The 17068-nt window shown below is 43.7% G+C and overlaps 1 protein-coding gene across 41 annotated transcripts in view; it reads right to left on the reverse strand.

The window, feature by feature from the left end:
- Rims1 (regulating synaptic membrane exocytosis 1) overlaps window positions 1-17068 on the reverse strand; it is a 176110-nt gene that overhangs the window by 8204 nt on the left and 150838 nt on the right. For 40 of the 41 annotated variants that reach the window (XM_033756727.1, XM_033756719.1, XM_033756718.1 and 37 more), the window contains one exon: window positions 68-206. In XM_033756727.1, coding sequence (XP_033612618.1) covers window positions 68-206 — 139 coding nt within the window. Of the gene's footprint in view, window positions 1-67; window positions 207-14959; window positions 15100-17068 lie in introns of those variants that run through there. The other variant, XM_019206610.2, reaches the window with a different exon arrangement.

The raw sequence follows: 17068 nt of genomic DNA on the forward strand, positions 1-17068 counted from the left end.
CTGGCGGCCCGGCAGCCCGCTCCGCCAAGGCCCGGCCACCCTCCCGCAGGGTCCTGCTGCCACTCACTTGCCCTCTGAGCTGTAGCTGTTGACGCTGCCGTCCGTGGACTCCCTGCTGGGCTGCCTCGCCATCTTCCTCATCTCAGCCGCCATGCCAGTCTCCGTGCTCCTCTGGATGGTGCTCTTCAGCTTCTTGTGGCCCGATTCTGACAGAGAGAGCACATCACACCCCGGCGTTAGCCAGGCAGCCTTCTGGACAGCAGTTGGTGCTGCAAATACAGCCGTTAAAGGGTCACTGTCATTAAAAAGTCAACCGGAAAAGTGTCGTCTGGGAGAATCAGCTGCTTTATGAATCTCTTCACCAGAGCGCGCTTTCTGAAGGGACGAAGGTAGAGAGGAGCCTGCAGTCAGGTACGGGGACACCCCGGATCTCACTTCAGCATTAACGTATCCCAAACAGAACTGCAATCCCCGTGCCCGTGTCCACTTACTGACAAATTCCTTCTCCCTCAGGGAACAGAACCTCCACTCACTCCGTTGCTCAGGCCTAAATCCTTGTAATCATCCTCGATTCCTCTTTCCAACACACCCCACATCTAACTCCTCGCCACCAGCCACTGTCAGCACTGAAGAAGACGATGCCAGAAGCTACCAAACTGGTTATCTTCCGCCTCGGAATATTCTCTACCAAGAGCCACGGTGATTCTCAAAAGACGCAGTCTGAACATATCACTTCCTCGCTCAAGTCCTTACAGACAGCTCATCGTCACATTTTAAAAAATCCCGAGTTGTCACTGCAGTCCATACAATGCCCTGTGATACAGCCCCTGCTGATTTCCCAGATTTCCCCTTCTGCCCTCCATTCCATGTGGTCCTCTCTCTCCAACCTTACTGTCCCCTCTGCAGGTCCATAAACACTCCACGCGAGCCTTTTCAGGTCCTTTTTCACTCACTGTCCCTGCTGATCATCCCCTGCCCTCTTATTTCATTCAGATCTCTGCTCCAATGTCCTTTCCTGACGGGCTTTTTCTGGTGCTCATCACTGTTCCTCACCTTGCTGTGTTTTAGTTTTATTAACAGCCTGGCTTCCTCTGTGATTAAAGCTTCATTTGCTAGTGTTGAGTTTTCCAAGTATAATTTCATTTCTCCACGAGTGGATATCTGGCATGCAGTACTGACTTTTAGCCCTAGTGTCTAGAAGATAATGGAGTTACACCATGCACTTAAACGTGTGATTTTCCCCTTCATAATGGACTGTAAACATATCTACACTTACTCTTTTTAATGATGGCACTGCTCTATTATTATTATAGCTATATGGTTTCAAATTTAAATCGTCCCTTTATTGATGGCTTAGCTGATTTAGTTGAATGTTTCTGGTTGCAACAGGAGAGTCTTCAGAGGATAAATTCCTAGTAGCTAAAATGCTAGTGCAAGGGTAGCAATCTGCTTAACCTTAATAAAGATTTGCAAACTACCCCTCAGAAACAATGAAGCCATTTATACTCCCAACCACATTCTTACAGATGCCCCGATTTTCCCTGTCTGAGCCTGGAATTTTCTTTCATTCTGTTTTGGCTTCTGCCTTGCCCTCTTGGACTGTCATGGTAGAACATGCCGACTCACTGAAGAAGGGACTTCATTTATGCCCATTCTAAATGTTCTTTAGTTTAGTTTGGGTATTTATTCACTTGTACACTGTGGAGGTCATTTAAGAAGTCCCTGTGGTAAAGCAACATTTCATCCATGCCCGTATGTTGGTTAGATCCCACCTCAGGGGTAGGGACAAGCCCCAGGGGTATATAAGTCGAGCATTTCTAACCCAATAGTTCAGAATCTCAACGGCTCCAAAACCCTAACTTTCTGAGTGCTGACCTGACCCACATCATGGGGACAATCCAAGTGCAGATACACTAAAAACATTGCATAAAATTACCTGAAGGCTATGTGCACGATGAAACATAAATGAACTCTGGGTTTCGATTTGGGCCCCACCTCTAAGGTGTCTTACTAGTACAGTGGACCCTCGAGTTATGACTGGCCTGACAACAACAGGTTTTGACTAGAATTTTAATTTTAATTTATGAACAAAGTCTTGAGGTATAACCTGAATATTGGCTGCTTGTGCTTCCCTCAAAGAGTTCTAGAAGGAACATCACACCATCCTTTGCTGTGTGGAGTCGAGAAATCCTGGGCCAGTGTCTAAGGACACTATGATCTGCCTGTGTACAAGAGAGACACTCTGAAGGCTGTGTAGAGGAGCCCGACCCTTCAATGACCAACCTCAGTTATAACCAGCCTTACGAATGAATTGAGTTCGTAAGTCAAGGGTCCACAGTATATGCAAATATTCCAAAATCTGAAAAACGTACAAAACCTGAAATACTTCTGATCCCAACTATTTCAGGTGAGGGATACTTCACCCGTATTCCCAGAGTACTGAGCCCAGCAGAATTGTGACAAGCGTTTATAAAGGCAGTGTGAGGCCATACAGCCAGTGCTAGCAACTGTTACTGAAAATAATGAGATACTATGGGAACCTGTAAATAAAATCATGAAGATGCTAGAAACTGGAGGAAAAACAGTTAAGAGAATGGGCAGGAGGAAGTTCAGGCTACAGCGTCCATGTGTTTATTCCATTTCATCCACTCACTCATTCATCTTTCCTCTGATCCATTCGTCAGTGACCTACAGAGCACCTCACGTGACACCGATAGATTAGCCAATGACAAACTTCCTGCTGTTGTGGAGCTTACATTCTATGGTGTGTATGAGAATGGCAATGAATAAACAAACAGCGCTATATAACACAGGAGGTAATAAGTGCGATGAAAACTATCAGGCACAATGAGGGACAGAGGGTGGCAGGGATCTGGCCACAGTGGTTTCATTTTACAGCAGCCAGAATGTCAGAGGATAAAAGGACGCCGCCGAGGGAGAAAAGCAGCGGCGACTGCAGGACTGTGCAGGATCCTGGTGGGAGGCTGAGGGACGGCAGTCAAGCGGACGGTGTCTTGCAGTGCCCAGGTGCCCAGGCTTCCTCTCCAGTCTCCCATGCTGATGCTGACTCTGGCCTGGAGATCACCCACGGAGGCTGCAGGGTGTGGACAGCAGGCCATACCCATGACCCCGGAGTCTGGACAGTCAATGCCTGACCTCTCCGGCAATGCCCAACTGGATTTCAAAGGGTTTTCATTTATTATGGATTTGTTCAATGAATGAGAAGAAAAGCTATAGAAGTGAATCATGTTTTTTTTTTTCTTCCCCATATCGGGATTGCACTCAGGACCTTGCACTTGCAAGGCAGACAGCAGAACCAGTGAATCACCTTTATTAATTTGTATTATATCTATATATATATATCTCTCTCTATATATATTATATTTCTGAAGGAAGGGTACACCTACAGGATATCCACCAAAATTTTTAATTTGGTTTCAAACTCCATTGAAGAATAATTAACCCTAGCCAAGCATAGTGGCACACAGCTGTAATCCCAGCACTCAGGAGGCTGAGGCAGGAGGATTGCTGTGAGTTTGAGACCAGCCTGAGCTACAAAGTGAGGTCCATGTCAGTCTCAACTACATAGTGAGACCCTGTCTCAAAAAAAACAAAACAAAACAAAAAAGTTAGACATGAAGTCTACTAGAAAATTACGATATTAAATCTTTGATGTGAAAATATCATCCTGGGTATTTTTCAAAGAAAAAAAGTTATAATACTAGTGCATTTTCATATTTTATAGTCACAAATACATGAAGAATTAGTATAATCCATAATGACAGGGTAATTTTTTTACCCTGGTTGTAGAAAAGCAAAGTTTTAAAGAATGTTCCAAAAGGTGTCATATTAGTTCTCTTTTAGCATTTTTGCAGTCATGTTATAGTTAAGAAACACTTCAGTGACTTCATTAATCTTATAAATACTCATTAAACATCAAGGATCTATAATATAATAGGATAATTCTAGTACTAGACCGGACAGAGCATATAAAACATGTAAGTGTATCAAGATCATGAAAAAAAGTTCAGGGCTAGAGATAGATTAGACAAGCAGAAAGAAAACATCACTATATGGATGCAATTAAATTATATAACGCCAAATGTAATCATCTAGGGAGGAAATGTATCTAGAAATAAAGTGTGAACAGAATGGGGTGTCCCCACATTTGAGATGCAGAAGAAAGTTATCAAGATTATTAAAGAGGTTGAAAAGCAGGACTGTTTAAGGCGGTGGTGGGAAATGGGTGAGTGCAAGGAATAGGAGGAGGAAGGGGAGGAGGAGGGGGAGGGAAGAGAGAGAGGAAGAAGAGAAAGAAGAGGAAGAGGAGGAGGAGGAAGAGGAAGAAGAGGAAGAAGAGAAAGAAGAGGAAGAGGAGGAGGAGGAGGAAGAGGAAGAAGAGGAAGAGGAGGAGGAAATGTGAAGAAGAAGACCCAGAAATGTGTTGATTACTAGTGGGGCAGTTCTGCACTCTGCATCCTGGGGCAGACTGTGAAGAGCTCACATCTTAAAGGGACCATGAGGAGAAGGACAGAAGGAGTGGAGAGCTCATGGCTCATGGACATTTTGAACAAGTCTGCTCTTCCTGAAGGCAGCATCTGGACAGTCGCCTTGTGATTGGAAAGGTGTTCTGTTTTTCAGATTGTGTGATACTAGAGCTTATTTCTGTGCAAACAGGTGGGGGAAAACACACGATTGGGTGTATTATTATTGGGTGGGAAGGTGATACCAGACATGACATACTCTAAGTAGGGAAGTGTCTCATGCCACCATAATTAGCTATCCCATCAAAATCTGGCAAAGTTAGTGAAAGAGTAACACCTAATGAAATAATCTGGATCCAAAAGAAAGTAGTAAACTGACATGACATACAGTGACTGTAACCTTCCGACTACCTGAAATATAATAATGTGGGAAGAGAGGGGGCAGGGAGGAGAGGAAGGAAGGACAGGACAAAGAGAGCTCAGATCAAACAGTGCTCAGGAGACTGCTGCCTGCCCAGGGGTTGACCCAGAGCAGTAAGGTAAGGAATGCAAATCTTTTCCTGCTTTCTTTTCTGAAGACGATTTTGTTGTACATGACGATTTCTAAGCTAACTCAAAAGCAAACCAATCCCTTTATCTGGCGTTCAAATAAATTTGCAGCCAGGTAGTCCAATTGTAAAACCTGACAGGACCAGGTTTTCTGAGAGACAACAGATTGGTATTCGAGGGGTTTTCAAAGGAAATCTCCACTGTGTCAGGGCCGTGAAGGGGACAGGGGCCGAGGGGCTCTGCTGCAGGCTGAGGGAAGACAGGCAGATGGGAGCCAGAAAAGGAAGTAAGAGCAAGACCTCATCCGGCCTCCAGTGGACGGTCTCACAGGGTCCCACGACATAGCACTGCACCCCTGGCGCGGAATCATCTGTGCCATTCGTCATAAACTCACTGTCCTGGCCTTCCTAACAGCAGTACCACCCACACATGGCCCGTGCCCTTGTGTCACACACAGTACAGCACAGTGACACTGTCACTCAGCCCCGGCTGTCATTCGGAGGCCCTCTGGGGCCTCCGGGCAGCTCAGCCTCTTCAGGCCTTGCTTTCCTCATCTCCTCATCTATGAAAAGGGAGGATACTAACCCTTAGGCCGTGAGGTCATTTAGAGGACAAATGAGATGATCCAAGTAAAAAAATGCTCAAGATAAAGAAAACCCAAGACTCTTCTTCTGGTGTCAAACGGCTCCAGTGTTGTGGATTGGCTGGAAACTTGTATTAGACAGCCTGTGCCAAGGGCCTCAGTTTCCTTTAGCATTTAAATAAATAAAGACGCATGTGTGGGAGGCGGGTGTGTGCCAGGGCCTCTGATGTTTCATTTTAAACCAGATAGATACGCTTGTAAAAATTTCACAGGTCTGAGAATTATCTTTAGAAAACCACACAAGGGCCCTTTGACTTTTATGGGTCTTCCTCATTTTCACTCACTGCTCCAGATTTTCCCGACCAGCCATAAAGCCCACTATTTCCATTTAGTCTACCAATTTTCCACAGAGATTAAAAAGGAACGAAGTAGGGTGATCAGGAAACTAAAAGCAAGCAGTATCACTCACGATATTTTTGTGAGGGGAACAAAATAAACTTCCTTAGGGATATCTCCCTTTAAAAGAATACTTCAAACGTTTTACAGCAAGGTACTTATCCTCTTTTATCTACTCCAATAAACGGAAAAGATAAAGCATTCTCTTTTCGTCGTCGCGTACTTCATCATTTGTCTGAAGCGGTACTGGAGAGTAAGGGCTCATCTGCTGAGTGCCGACGTTTACGTTTTTCAGCTTCCTCATTCCCAGCTATTTTGTCACAGCCATCGGATTATTAATGGGTGAATGGAGTGCCTGCCACTTGTATCTATTCAGACCACTCCATCACACTCACTTTTCAGCAAAATATTTGCTAATACAACACAGGTTTCTTTCCTCAGTCAAGTGGGTGAAAATGTAAGCAACAGCAAGTCCAAGGTGGCCTTTTATATTCCAAGAACCTGCATAATAAACTTAATTATGCTGTCTCAAAATACTTAAGTAAACGTGTTTATAATCACAGAAATACCCATACCACATCTTGCTTTGGCCGAAGTCAAGTAAGGAAGGGGAATAATCCAAATGCTGAAATTTTTACCATATAAATTGTTTAATTTAAACTTTGTTTTCCAAAGCATACCTAGTGTGATGGGCTGTGGGTGGCTCTCCAGAACACAAACGCTGAAGCCTTCACCACCAATGACTATTTGGCTGGAACAAGGCCATTGAGGTGGGCCTAGTCCACTCTAACTGGAGTTCTTGTAAAAGGAGATTGGCACACAAGGAGAGGACCCCAGGAGGCAGCAAGAGGCCACTGTCCGCAGGGCAAGAGAGGCTCTTCAGAAAACAAGTCTGCAGACACTGACCTCAGACTTCAACCTCCAGACTGTGGGGGAACAGATTTGGCTGCTTAAGACCCCCAGTCCATGGAATTTTGTTCCAGCATCCCTAGCAGACACATACACTTAGGGAGTGGTTATCAGTACCATAATATTCTAAAGTCCTCGTTTATTAGGTGTGATGTTCTATACAATGTAAAATGTGGGTATAGTCAGTCACCCAAATGGACCAAGTCCTCAAACGCTGGGCTAGATTGTTTACCTGGTTGCCTTGACTAAAAGTGGTTTAAGCATCTTTACACAGATATACCTGAATCATTAATAACTTTGAATGTTTAGAAAATCAGACTTCAGATTTATTTGCTTAGTAGCAAATACATTGCATTTTGTTCAAACCAGCTTCTTTCCTTTGGTTTTAAAGGTGGATTTCATTCATTAAGTATATACATAGATTCTCTCTCTACTATCTACAACCCTGACTAAAAAGAAAAACAAAGCACTATCTCAGGCTGAAGTCCAAAAGGAGGTAAATGCTTTATTGCCTGTATCTAATTTTTTTTATAAAAACATATTTATAATCCTATTATTTAAGGAATCTTTTCTCCTATCCATTCTCAACAAGATAGCCTGATAATCCAAGTGGAGACTGGACAGGAAGTGGTTTGCGATGCTCTGGATGCAGAATATTGGCTTCAAAATCCAGTGTCGTCCCATGCTAGTTCTGTGCCTGCAGGTGTTGTCCTCACCTGACTATGCCTTCTGTCCTCCTCTGTGGAGGGAGAGGGAGTAACAGCACTCAGCTGACAGCGCTGTTCTGAGGATTCAAGGAGAAGACCATGGCCAGTACTCAGGACAGAGCCTCGCGTGGGTTAGATCTTCAAGTAGAATGATGCCAATTCTCCCTGCTCTTCTCATCCTCACTTTTAACTCAAAATGCTTTCTAGAACGCAGAAGAACTCAGGTGTAACATGTCATAGAGACTACTCATACCCCTGCTCTCCACTGGCCCCCTTTACCGCTTCCCCAGGGAGCAGCTGGCCCATGTCCCTCTCCCTCCCCTCTCAGCAGCATGGGGATGGCACCGTGGGGCTGCAGCAGCCACTGTGGGGCTCCTACAGAAGCACGCAGGGAAGCTGCAGCAGCCCGCACCGCATCTGCATGGTAGAAGGCTGTGCTCTAAGTAATGCGATGTGTTCAGTCCCCAAATGTAGAAATGGTGCAAAATTTCCCTACCTTGTAATCTAGGTGATGAAACCCTTATATTAAAATGTGATTTTAAAAAATCTTAATTTGAAAAGAAATCTGGAGACCAAGCTTAGCGTCCTGGCACCTGCCTGTAAGTCTGGCACTCTGGGAGGATGAGGAAGGAGGATCAAGAGTTTGAGCCCAGCCTGGGCAATTTCACAATTTAGCAAGATACTGTCTCAATAAACAAACAAATAAACAAGCAAAAAAGGCCCTGGGTTTAACTGCAGTGGTGAAAAAACCAACCAACCGAACAAAAACATAGATAAGAAACACAGGGGATCAGTGATGTCTTTCCCTTGTTAACTTGTAAAATTAATCCAATTTCTACTTTACTAATGGGGTAATGGGGACTTCAATTTGCAAACAGGAACTTTTTAATCCAACAGGAAAAACTATGAGCATGTTTGCCTGCAAAATTCCAGGGAGCAAGAGGGCAAAGACTGCAGAAATCTCACTCTGACTGTATTTTCATTTCCAACAATCTAGATGTTCTGCTCTGTTCTACCCACAAAAAGCAAGAAATGTTCAAGGTGGCCACTCTTGTTATATCACAATCAGAGGTTTATAAAGTGGGCCCCCACTGCTGGTTCATCAACTTAATTTCTAATGCCAAACTGAGAGCTCTATTTCAGAGGAATGGAAATTAAAATTTAAAAAGACAGCTCAAGTCTATTGTGCCATCAGAGAGGTGATTTATGGTTTAAGGGAAGGGAAAAGGTATTGAGATTTAGTTGGCGCAGAAAGAGTTCAGTTAGTAAACTCAAGTGAAATATTTTTAGAATCTAAGAGGGAAGAGGAGATGAGATGAGAAAAAGAGTCAGAGGAAGGGAGGAAGGGAGGAGGGAGAGAGAGAGGTGGGGGAGAGGGCGTTCAACTTTATGAAGCAAAGGATCCCCACAGCAGGGGCGGGGGCAGAGGGGATTAAGCAGCACAACAACCAGTAGATTCCTTTAAAGCCAAATGTCTGGACTCCCTCACTTCAAGCTGGTGCTGAGGAAAAATGCCACTTCGAGAACATGAGCTATAAAAACACGCACAGGGGGTCAGCCCCGTTATTCTGAAGTCTGGATCTGGGTGTGAGGCAGGACCAAGAAAGAGTCCATGACTGGGAAGAAACTAACTGACGCACCGAGGGTCTCCTGGGCCTCCGATAGACGCTACACTGCTGGCTGCTGCTTCTTTCTGGACTATGGCTATAGTAAGTGTTACACAGAGAAACACAAAGCTGCAGTTCCAAAGACTAAACTCAGCAATAAGGTAAAAACATTTGGCGATGAAAACCGGTACACCACAGTATTAAAATATTAGGTATTCGATTTTCATTCTATCTTCATCCTTCAAAAACCATGTGAATAAGAGCTTGCAATATACAATTCAATAAAAGCCTACAAAGTGAAGGGAAAAGACGGCGTATGAAGATTTCCCAACTTCCCAGACTGCCTTGCATGTGTCTTAGGGAACTGACTGAACTCTAATGATTCTGTGAGAGAACAAGAAACAGCCCTAAGCAGGTGTGAAGCATTCACAGAGTGAAAATGTTAACCTGCAGGATGTGCATGACACATACAGTTGTAAATTGACATCTCTAGCAAAATCAATCATGTCCTGCCCCTTTCTTTTCAGACTTCATTAGTTTCAGAGTATCATCCTAACGTGACTGTAAACAGTGACCCTCCTGACAGCGGGAGGGGTTAGAGAGAAATGTCTGATCCTGCTTTAGCTATGCTTAGCCAGGTGGGAATAAGGAAACACGGACAAGAAGAGGAGCTGAAAACCCCTTTCTAGAAGGAAAATGCTATGATGTATGCTAAAAATAACTGACACCTTTTCACTAGGCACAAGAACATTTCAAAGAATATTATTTTCCTTAATATATTTTGAGGCTTATGCAAACATTAAAGCAGCACTAGGAATAGGTACTGAGCTGAAAACTCTGACAAGCAAATGTTAAGTGGGTTAAATCGATCTAGTTTATAGAGTACAACGAATCAGAAACTTAGCACTGGGACTTAAAAAACGTGAGCCGTCCATACCGCACACGAAACATCGATTCTCCTTCTGTGAAGGGTGTCGTTATGGAGCAATGGGGTGCGCTGTTTCCTTCCAGAATTGTTTGCTTCAGAATAAACACACACTGTCACGGTCCATTCGTTCACACTTTAACCGGCCAAGTGCAACCCCAGCGATCTGGCAACGCTCTGCTTTACTAAATCCTTATGTCACAGGTGGTTCAACCTGGCCACAGCCATGGGTAGTGTCCTGGCCAAGAGAGGGAACTCAGCCCCTGCAAATGCACACAGTCAGGAGAAAGCACACTTGGTTCTGCTGTTCTCCTTAGAGACAGGAAGGTTTGTTTACAGTCCTCACCTCGAAGTGCATTCACACAAGACTCTCAATAATGCGTCTTGAAATTGCCCAGAGAAAGTACAAAAGGAATAAGAGTACTATATGTGCCTGGTACCTTAAATTCTAGGTAAGTTGATTTCATCTTTATTTCTGTACAAAAGAGTGAGTTCACACCTTTCAAAAGAAAATATACAATTTTCAAATAAAAATGCTGGATAAAGCATTTTTTGTAGACTCGAAAGTATCATTCTACCATCAACTATATTAAACACGCTACAAAACCCTCTAAAAATAAAAAATATAGATCCCTTGGCAGTACAGATGAAAATAATTATTCAGGAATACAGCGACAGAGAAGAAGTGATACTTAGTTCCGTAAAAGTGAATTACCGTGGACATATATACCAGCAATTTCACCTGCAAAATGAGCTGCCTCTCCCCATGCTTTGTCCTACGACTGTCAAGGACAATGTACTACACTGAATGAAAGGCGGCTTCACCAGCACCCATCCATGGCAGGTGCACCAGAAACTGGGAAGTCTGACACAGCAATTCACGCAAACTGCCAGAGCCACGGGGCTTGTACTAGGCGGCCTGGAGATGCGAAGTGCTATCGAGACTGCTGCGGGCTTAAGCCAGCTAGGCTGCCTTCTGTCTCACAGAAGAGTAATCGTATTCATCAAGAACGCTATTGTGTTGAGGACGAAGTGGAGGACAAGAGCTGTTACACGGTCTTGCCGCAAGTGAGTGTGAAGAAACGAGCTCAGATCCAGAGGTTGGAGCTCCAAGTTGCCAAACGCTTTGCCCTTTACTAGGTCCTCCCCAGGTGCCTGATGATCACTTTACGACATCCTCTGCAGGTCCTGATTTCTAAAGGGCTCCCCATCTCCCCACAGTCTGGAGTGAGCCCATGACTGCCTTTTACCACCCTCCGAATGCTCCCTGCTTTGTCTCCTCCCAGCTCTGGCCTGCATCTGATTTCTGACTCCTTCCAGCTTTCTGGTGCTCTTGGGAGAGAGCTGAGTCAACTGTTGGGTGTATAATGATTAGGGTTCAAATATCGATGCAGGTAAGTCCAAGTTTCAAGTCTGACGGTTTTCACAAGAGGGACAGCACAGGGACTAAGCTGGCGTTTCTGCTGGGCTGAGCTAAAGAATTTCCCACAGAGCAGATGCTGGAGCTGTCCCTTAAATATGAACAAAAATGTGCCAGACAGAAGAGGACAACTAAAGGGCCTCCAGGACTGTGAGGCAGAGGTCCCAGGACATCTTTCCATTAAGCAGTCCTGACAATTGTTCCTGACTCCTTGTTATCCGTTCTGTCTCAAACCCTTGCAATTTGGAGTCTTTCTTATCTCTTACTCCAGTTGTCCTTACAGAGGTCGCAACACAGACCACTAGCTTTTATTTTTTTTTCCAGTGCACATTCTGTTTGGATCTCTGGCCCCAAGTTTCTCAAACCCAGGAGGAAAACAAGGAATCCACCTGCAGCAGACTCTGCCTCACTGGGAATCTTGGAAATCTGGGGAGAAAGCTTAGCAAAGACAGGGAAAACTGAGGCTATGTGACACTCTGGTTCTTTCCTTAAACGTTTGGTCTTTCCCCTTACTTTTAGTTCACTGTTCTTCCCACTGCCCGTTCAAAATGGTTTCTCTCCAAAATTCATCTCTGACAGAGAAGTTCCAGTCTTCCCTGAGAATCTCAACTCTCTTGACTATATGGGTTATCATCTGTGGATCACTTTTTCATCTCCAATTTCCACAAAGCTTGAAAGCTTAGATTCTGAGTTTCCAATGGATTTCTGACTACGTTCACCTAGGAAACTGCTACCAGCATCTGAGAGCTTACAGCAATTTGTGGTTCTCCGATGTGTCAGTGTGACCAGGACGTGGCCTGTGGGTATTGGATCAAACTCAGATCTAGGTGGTGCTGGGATTAGAGTGAATGGTCAGTTAACTCTAACTTAGGGAGCTTCTTTCAGATGACTAGGATGGGTGTGATTCAAAGGCTGTCTTGGTGAAGGAGACACTGCTCTCTGGACTGCAGCTCCAGTCTGTGCCTGACTGCCAGCCTGTGGGACCCTGTGACCTGCTCTGTCCATTCTAGACTTGTCTAGCCGGATCCCACTGCTAGATGAAGTCAAGTCTTTCCAGTAGGCCTCTGTGCACGATTTCCTGCAGATTTGGCTTCTCTCATGGAACTCTGTTAGAGATTTATATACTTGAACTGGCCTTTTTCTAATCTCCCACTTCAGTTAAGGGCATTGCTGCTATTAAAGTCGAGTGTCATTCCCACTGCTTTGTCTCCTCTATTGCTTCTTATTCCAACTGGTCTCTTCGCAATGATACCCTGGTCATTTCCCTGGGCTTTGTACAGCCATGCCAGACTAGTTCTCTGAGATGGCACGTTGTTCCCTCCTTTGAATTTCACCAGCTCTCGCACAGTCCAGCCCATGACTTACACCATTTACAGGCTTGCGGATCTGATTCTCCCCAGCTCTGCCACATTTACCTCCCTGACCCCCTGACAGAAATGTTCTGCTCCGGGCAAGCTGGTTATATCCTTTCCCTTCTTCATCCCTCAACATTTTCTGCTTCTGAGCTTCTCCTCCTTTCATCTACCCACCTGGGACGTTCTTCTTGTCTTTTCCCCACCAATTCACTTACCTCCAAGCTTTCCTTCTGCAACCTAGTCTGACCAGCCAAAGCTGCTGTGATACTACCGCCTAAACCCCTGCAGTAATTATCCCACGAGAAATACACTGGTAACTAAGAAATACTCTGAGAAAACACTTAGATGATTATGATAAACTTATGGTAAACTTTTACTTATGTATACTTTTCCACTGGAATACGTCTTCGATATCGCTCCCCTCAGCATGCTGTTGTCAGAATGCTTTGTGGAGAGTGCTTCTCGGGAAATGTGTATTGGTGACTGAACTCTAGTGCCTAAAGCCTGAGAGCACCATATGTGTCTCCACAGAAGCCCAAAATGGCTCGAACTAACTGGCATCGTTTCTGTACTGTTAATGTTATACTAAACTTAAGTATGTGGGGAGCAAAAAGGAACTCAATTAGACAGAAAAATAATTTACTGCTGCCTAATAGTGATAAGCACAGATTAAGAGGCAAGAGGATATTCCACTGATCTGGTTATGCATGGAGATGGCATAAAACTAAACAGATATTAAGATGCCTTCTAAGAGAAATGACTGAAACTAAACTGGGAATTATGAGACGGAAAGAAATAAATCACAAATGTATTACAGTCACCCTAAGTATATTTATGACTTCATTCCATGCTTAATCCCAGCTTCTGAAGTTAAACGTTAGGTGCTAAACTAAAACTGAGGAATGAATTCCATGCCAGTAATACTTAGTACATAAAATAAAAAATATAAGCAAAACAACACTGTATGCAGAAGATTTTTCTTTGATAATTTATAAAAACTCTTTTTATGCGAAGTGCCCTGCATCAGATTCTGGCTTAGAGAACTCTTCAGAAGAAGCAAGAAGGGAAGTAAATGGTAAATATTCACGTCACCATGAAGTCTGTATGTCTAACCTCTGGAGAAGACCACTGTTTTGAATTTATAAATGTAAAGCTGTCTTTTTCAGAGGACTCTCGGGACAGCCCTGGCACAAACTTTAGTGATGACAAGAGTATGTTTTCATGTTCGTCCAGACCGTGAAACTAGTGCATGAATGAATAAAAAAATTCCAAACATACTGCTCTTCATAAATTACCTAAAAGCAAAAAAACAACACCTATTTTTAAAATTGTTCATCTAATTTTGAATATGTATGTTTTCTTGTGATCTACAAAGTTACATTTTTCTGGTCCTTGCTTTAACATAACAAAATGAAAGGCACAACTTTTTGAAACCTAGCTAGGAAACTGTGATTTATAATTTCAAAATGTCAGTATACCTCTGAATTTCCAAAACAATGTCCACATAAAGTACTTACGCTTAACTGTATATATAAGAGCTACATTATATATAATATAAATGAGAATCATAAATAGAAATAAAACCATATTAGAGAAAAGTACACCTTTTTATAACATTAATATTTATGTTTTGGTACTAATGAGTTTAAGCACTGCTCAATTTCAGATACAGCTTTAAAATTCCACAAATTAGCTTTAAAGTTAGTCATATTTGAATATTATAATTTTACAAATTATACCCACAGTGAGAACATCCTTCTGTAAGTGCTTCACCCATCTCATAATGATTTTTACATTTCTTCTTTTCATTTTTGTTAAGACCAAGCATAACACCGTCTTTGCAAACTTTACATTTCACACACAGCTTCAAACAAACATACAGATTTGGCTTTTGATTTTAGTTTTATGAATTGCTTCTCGGCCTTTTGGCTAAGATCAAGTGATTTTAGTTTTATGAAAAGTTACAAATTAACTAACCGACTCTTGTTAGGACCTCGTAAACACATAGAACAAGGATAACTTACCTTGTTTATCTTGAAAAAGTTAAGAATCGGCATTAAATTGTTCTCAGGGTAAAAGTGAATGCCAAGGAAGCTCTGACCTGGTTTGAATAACTTGTTCTTTTCTGTTTCCGGCTGGAATGGAGCATCTATCTGGGCTTTCGGTGAAGTGAGCCTCTCCCTCTCTCTCTCTCTCTCTCTGTCTCTCCCCTCCCTCTCCTTGTCCTTCTCCCTCTCTTTCCCTTTCCCTCCCTCCCTGCTCTTTCTGGCACAGACACAAAACAAGATTAAAAGGCTTCTGCAAGAAGTGTAGAAGCCCATGAAGTACAAAATCATTGAGCAAATTGGCCATACGTTATCTTACAAACCTGAGAACTTCTGCACAGCCACAAAGTCTTACAGAGACCATATTAAAAAACACATTTAAACCACATGAAATAAAATTTTGTTGCTTACTTTACTGAAGCCATCTAGCTTCTCTAGCTCAGTAAGGAACGCCAGGATTGCCAGGACAACTTGGTTTTCAGAGCCCCTCCGTCGGCAGGAAGGTAGCTCCACATCAACTTTTGTGTCCAACCCACCTGGCACTTGCTGTATGCATTCAATCCACTTAGGCTGTCAAAATGATCGCTTTTAACACGCACTTACGAATGTTTACTTGTGGCTTTCAGCTGCTTTCTTTGTGCCATTTCTCTTGCTAGGGTAGCGGGAAGATCCCAACTTTGTCAGTACTTTGTCACACGCTGTGCCCTAGCTCAGTGCTTTACACACTTTTCCACTGGTGCCCGTGGTGATTCTCATTATCAGTGTTACTATATTTCACAAGCAGGAGAAGAAAGGAGATTCAGAGAGTTTAGGAGTGGTAAGTTGCAAACTCCAGCAACAATACAACAAAACCCCCAAACAAAAGGAGATTCCAAGCCCTCCTCCTTTAGAATTTCCAGACTCTCTGGGAGCTCTTCTCATGACCCCCAGCAAAGGGGCGAAAATGGTGGGAACACTTTAACATGCAAGCATTTTCCCCAGGCCTGCTCCCCTCTCCCACAATGGCACTGAGCAATTAACAAGGTCCAAGTCCACAATGCTTCTGTGTTTTCTTCTTCCCTCTGGGGCCCTGTGAACAGCACAGGGGATCCAAAGGCAGTAGAGCAATGGTACTCCTGCTTAGCTCAGGAGCGTTCTAGTGCGTGCCTCATCCTATTAATGCCGTCTCCTTTATTCTCCAGCTATTCCAATTTGGATGAAAACTTCTATAGCTATTACATTATTACTAGAGAGCAATATAAGTTAATAAATTTGCTTCAGAACAGTTGCAAGCGGTACTTTGGAATTTCAATTGAGGCTGTTACTAAAACTGAAAGGGCAAGCGAGGGGCACCTGTACACCTCCAGGTCCTGCCTGGCACTGCTTCGGTAAACAGGGCACGTGCCTGTTGGAACCTGGAGGGGCACCTGCTATACGGCAGCACTCAGACCAGGCCATGCAGCAGGCCACAAAGATAGGACTCCAACATGCTTGAAGCCCTGATGGAGGACAGGGGTAAGAGGTAGACAGAGAGGAGGTGAAAGAAGGGCTTCTCCTAGCACATACTGCAAATCTGGGGAAATCAGAAGTGGGAATAACCTGAATGAATTTATGGCTTGGCAGAGAGGAGCTCTGCCCTGCCAAGTTCCCCACTACTGGGCACCTGTGGGCAGAATGCAAGTTGCACAGCTCTAATGGAGGCCTTGGGTAGAAAGCTACAGGGGCAGGAACTAGGTACTGTCGGTGCCATGGCCATACCCTGCACTTGCTTTGTAATACGTAAGGAAGCCGTTTCACCTCACTGCTGAGGGCTCTTGCAGTCACAGGCAGCTGGACCTGAGATGGGAGGTAGAGAGAAGCAAAGCTTGCTGGGAAAATAAGTAGAATGTGTTAATTATGAGACCCACAACAGTGCCAAGTAATCCCCAGGACCCCATAGATAAACTTCTCAGGGGCTTCCACAAGATGTGGACAGCATAAGAGAGACAAGAGCCACAGGAGCCCGCTATCTGACTCTTTATGGTAGCCCAGCTCATGCTTCCAGACACAGGATGTACTTTTATTTTTGCTTTTATCCTTTCCTCTCTCTTTGTTTTTTTTTTTTTTTTT

The sequence above is a fragment of the Fukomys damarensis genome, unplaced genomic scaffold (assembly GCF_012274545.1).
Source record: "Fukomys damarensis isolate Sample0158 unplaced genomic scaffold, DMR_v1.0_HiC HiC_scaffold_27, whole genome shotgun sequence".
In the NCBI taxonomy this organism is placed as follows: Eukaryota; Metazoa; Chordata; class Mammalia; order Rodentia; family Bathyergidae; genus Fukomys; species Fukomys damarensis.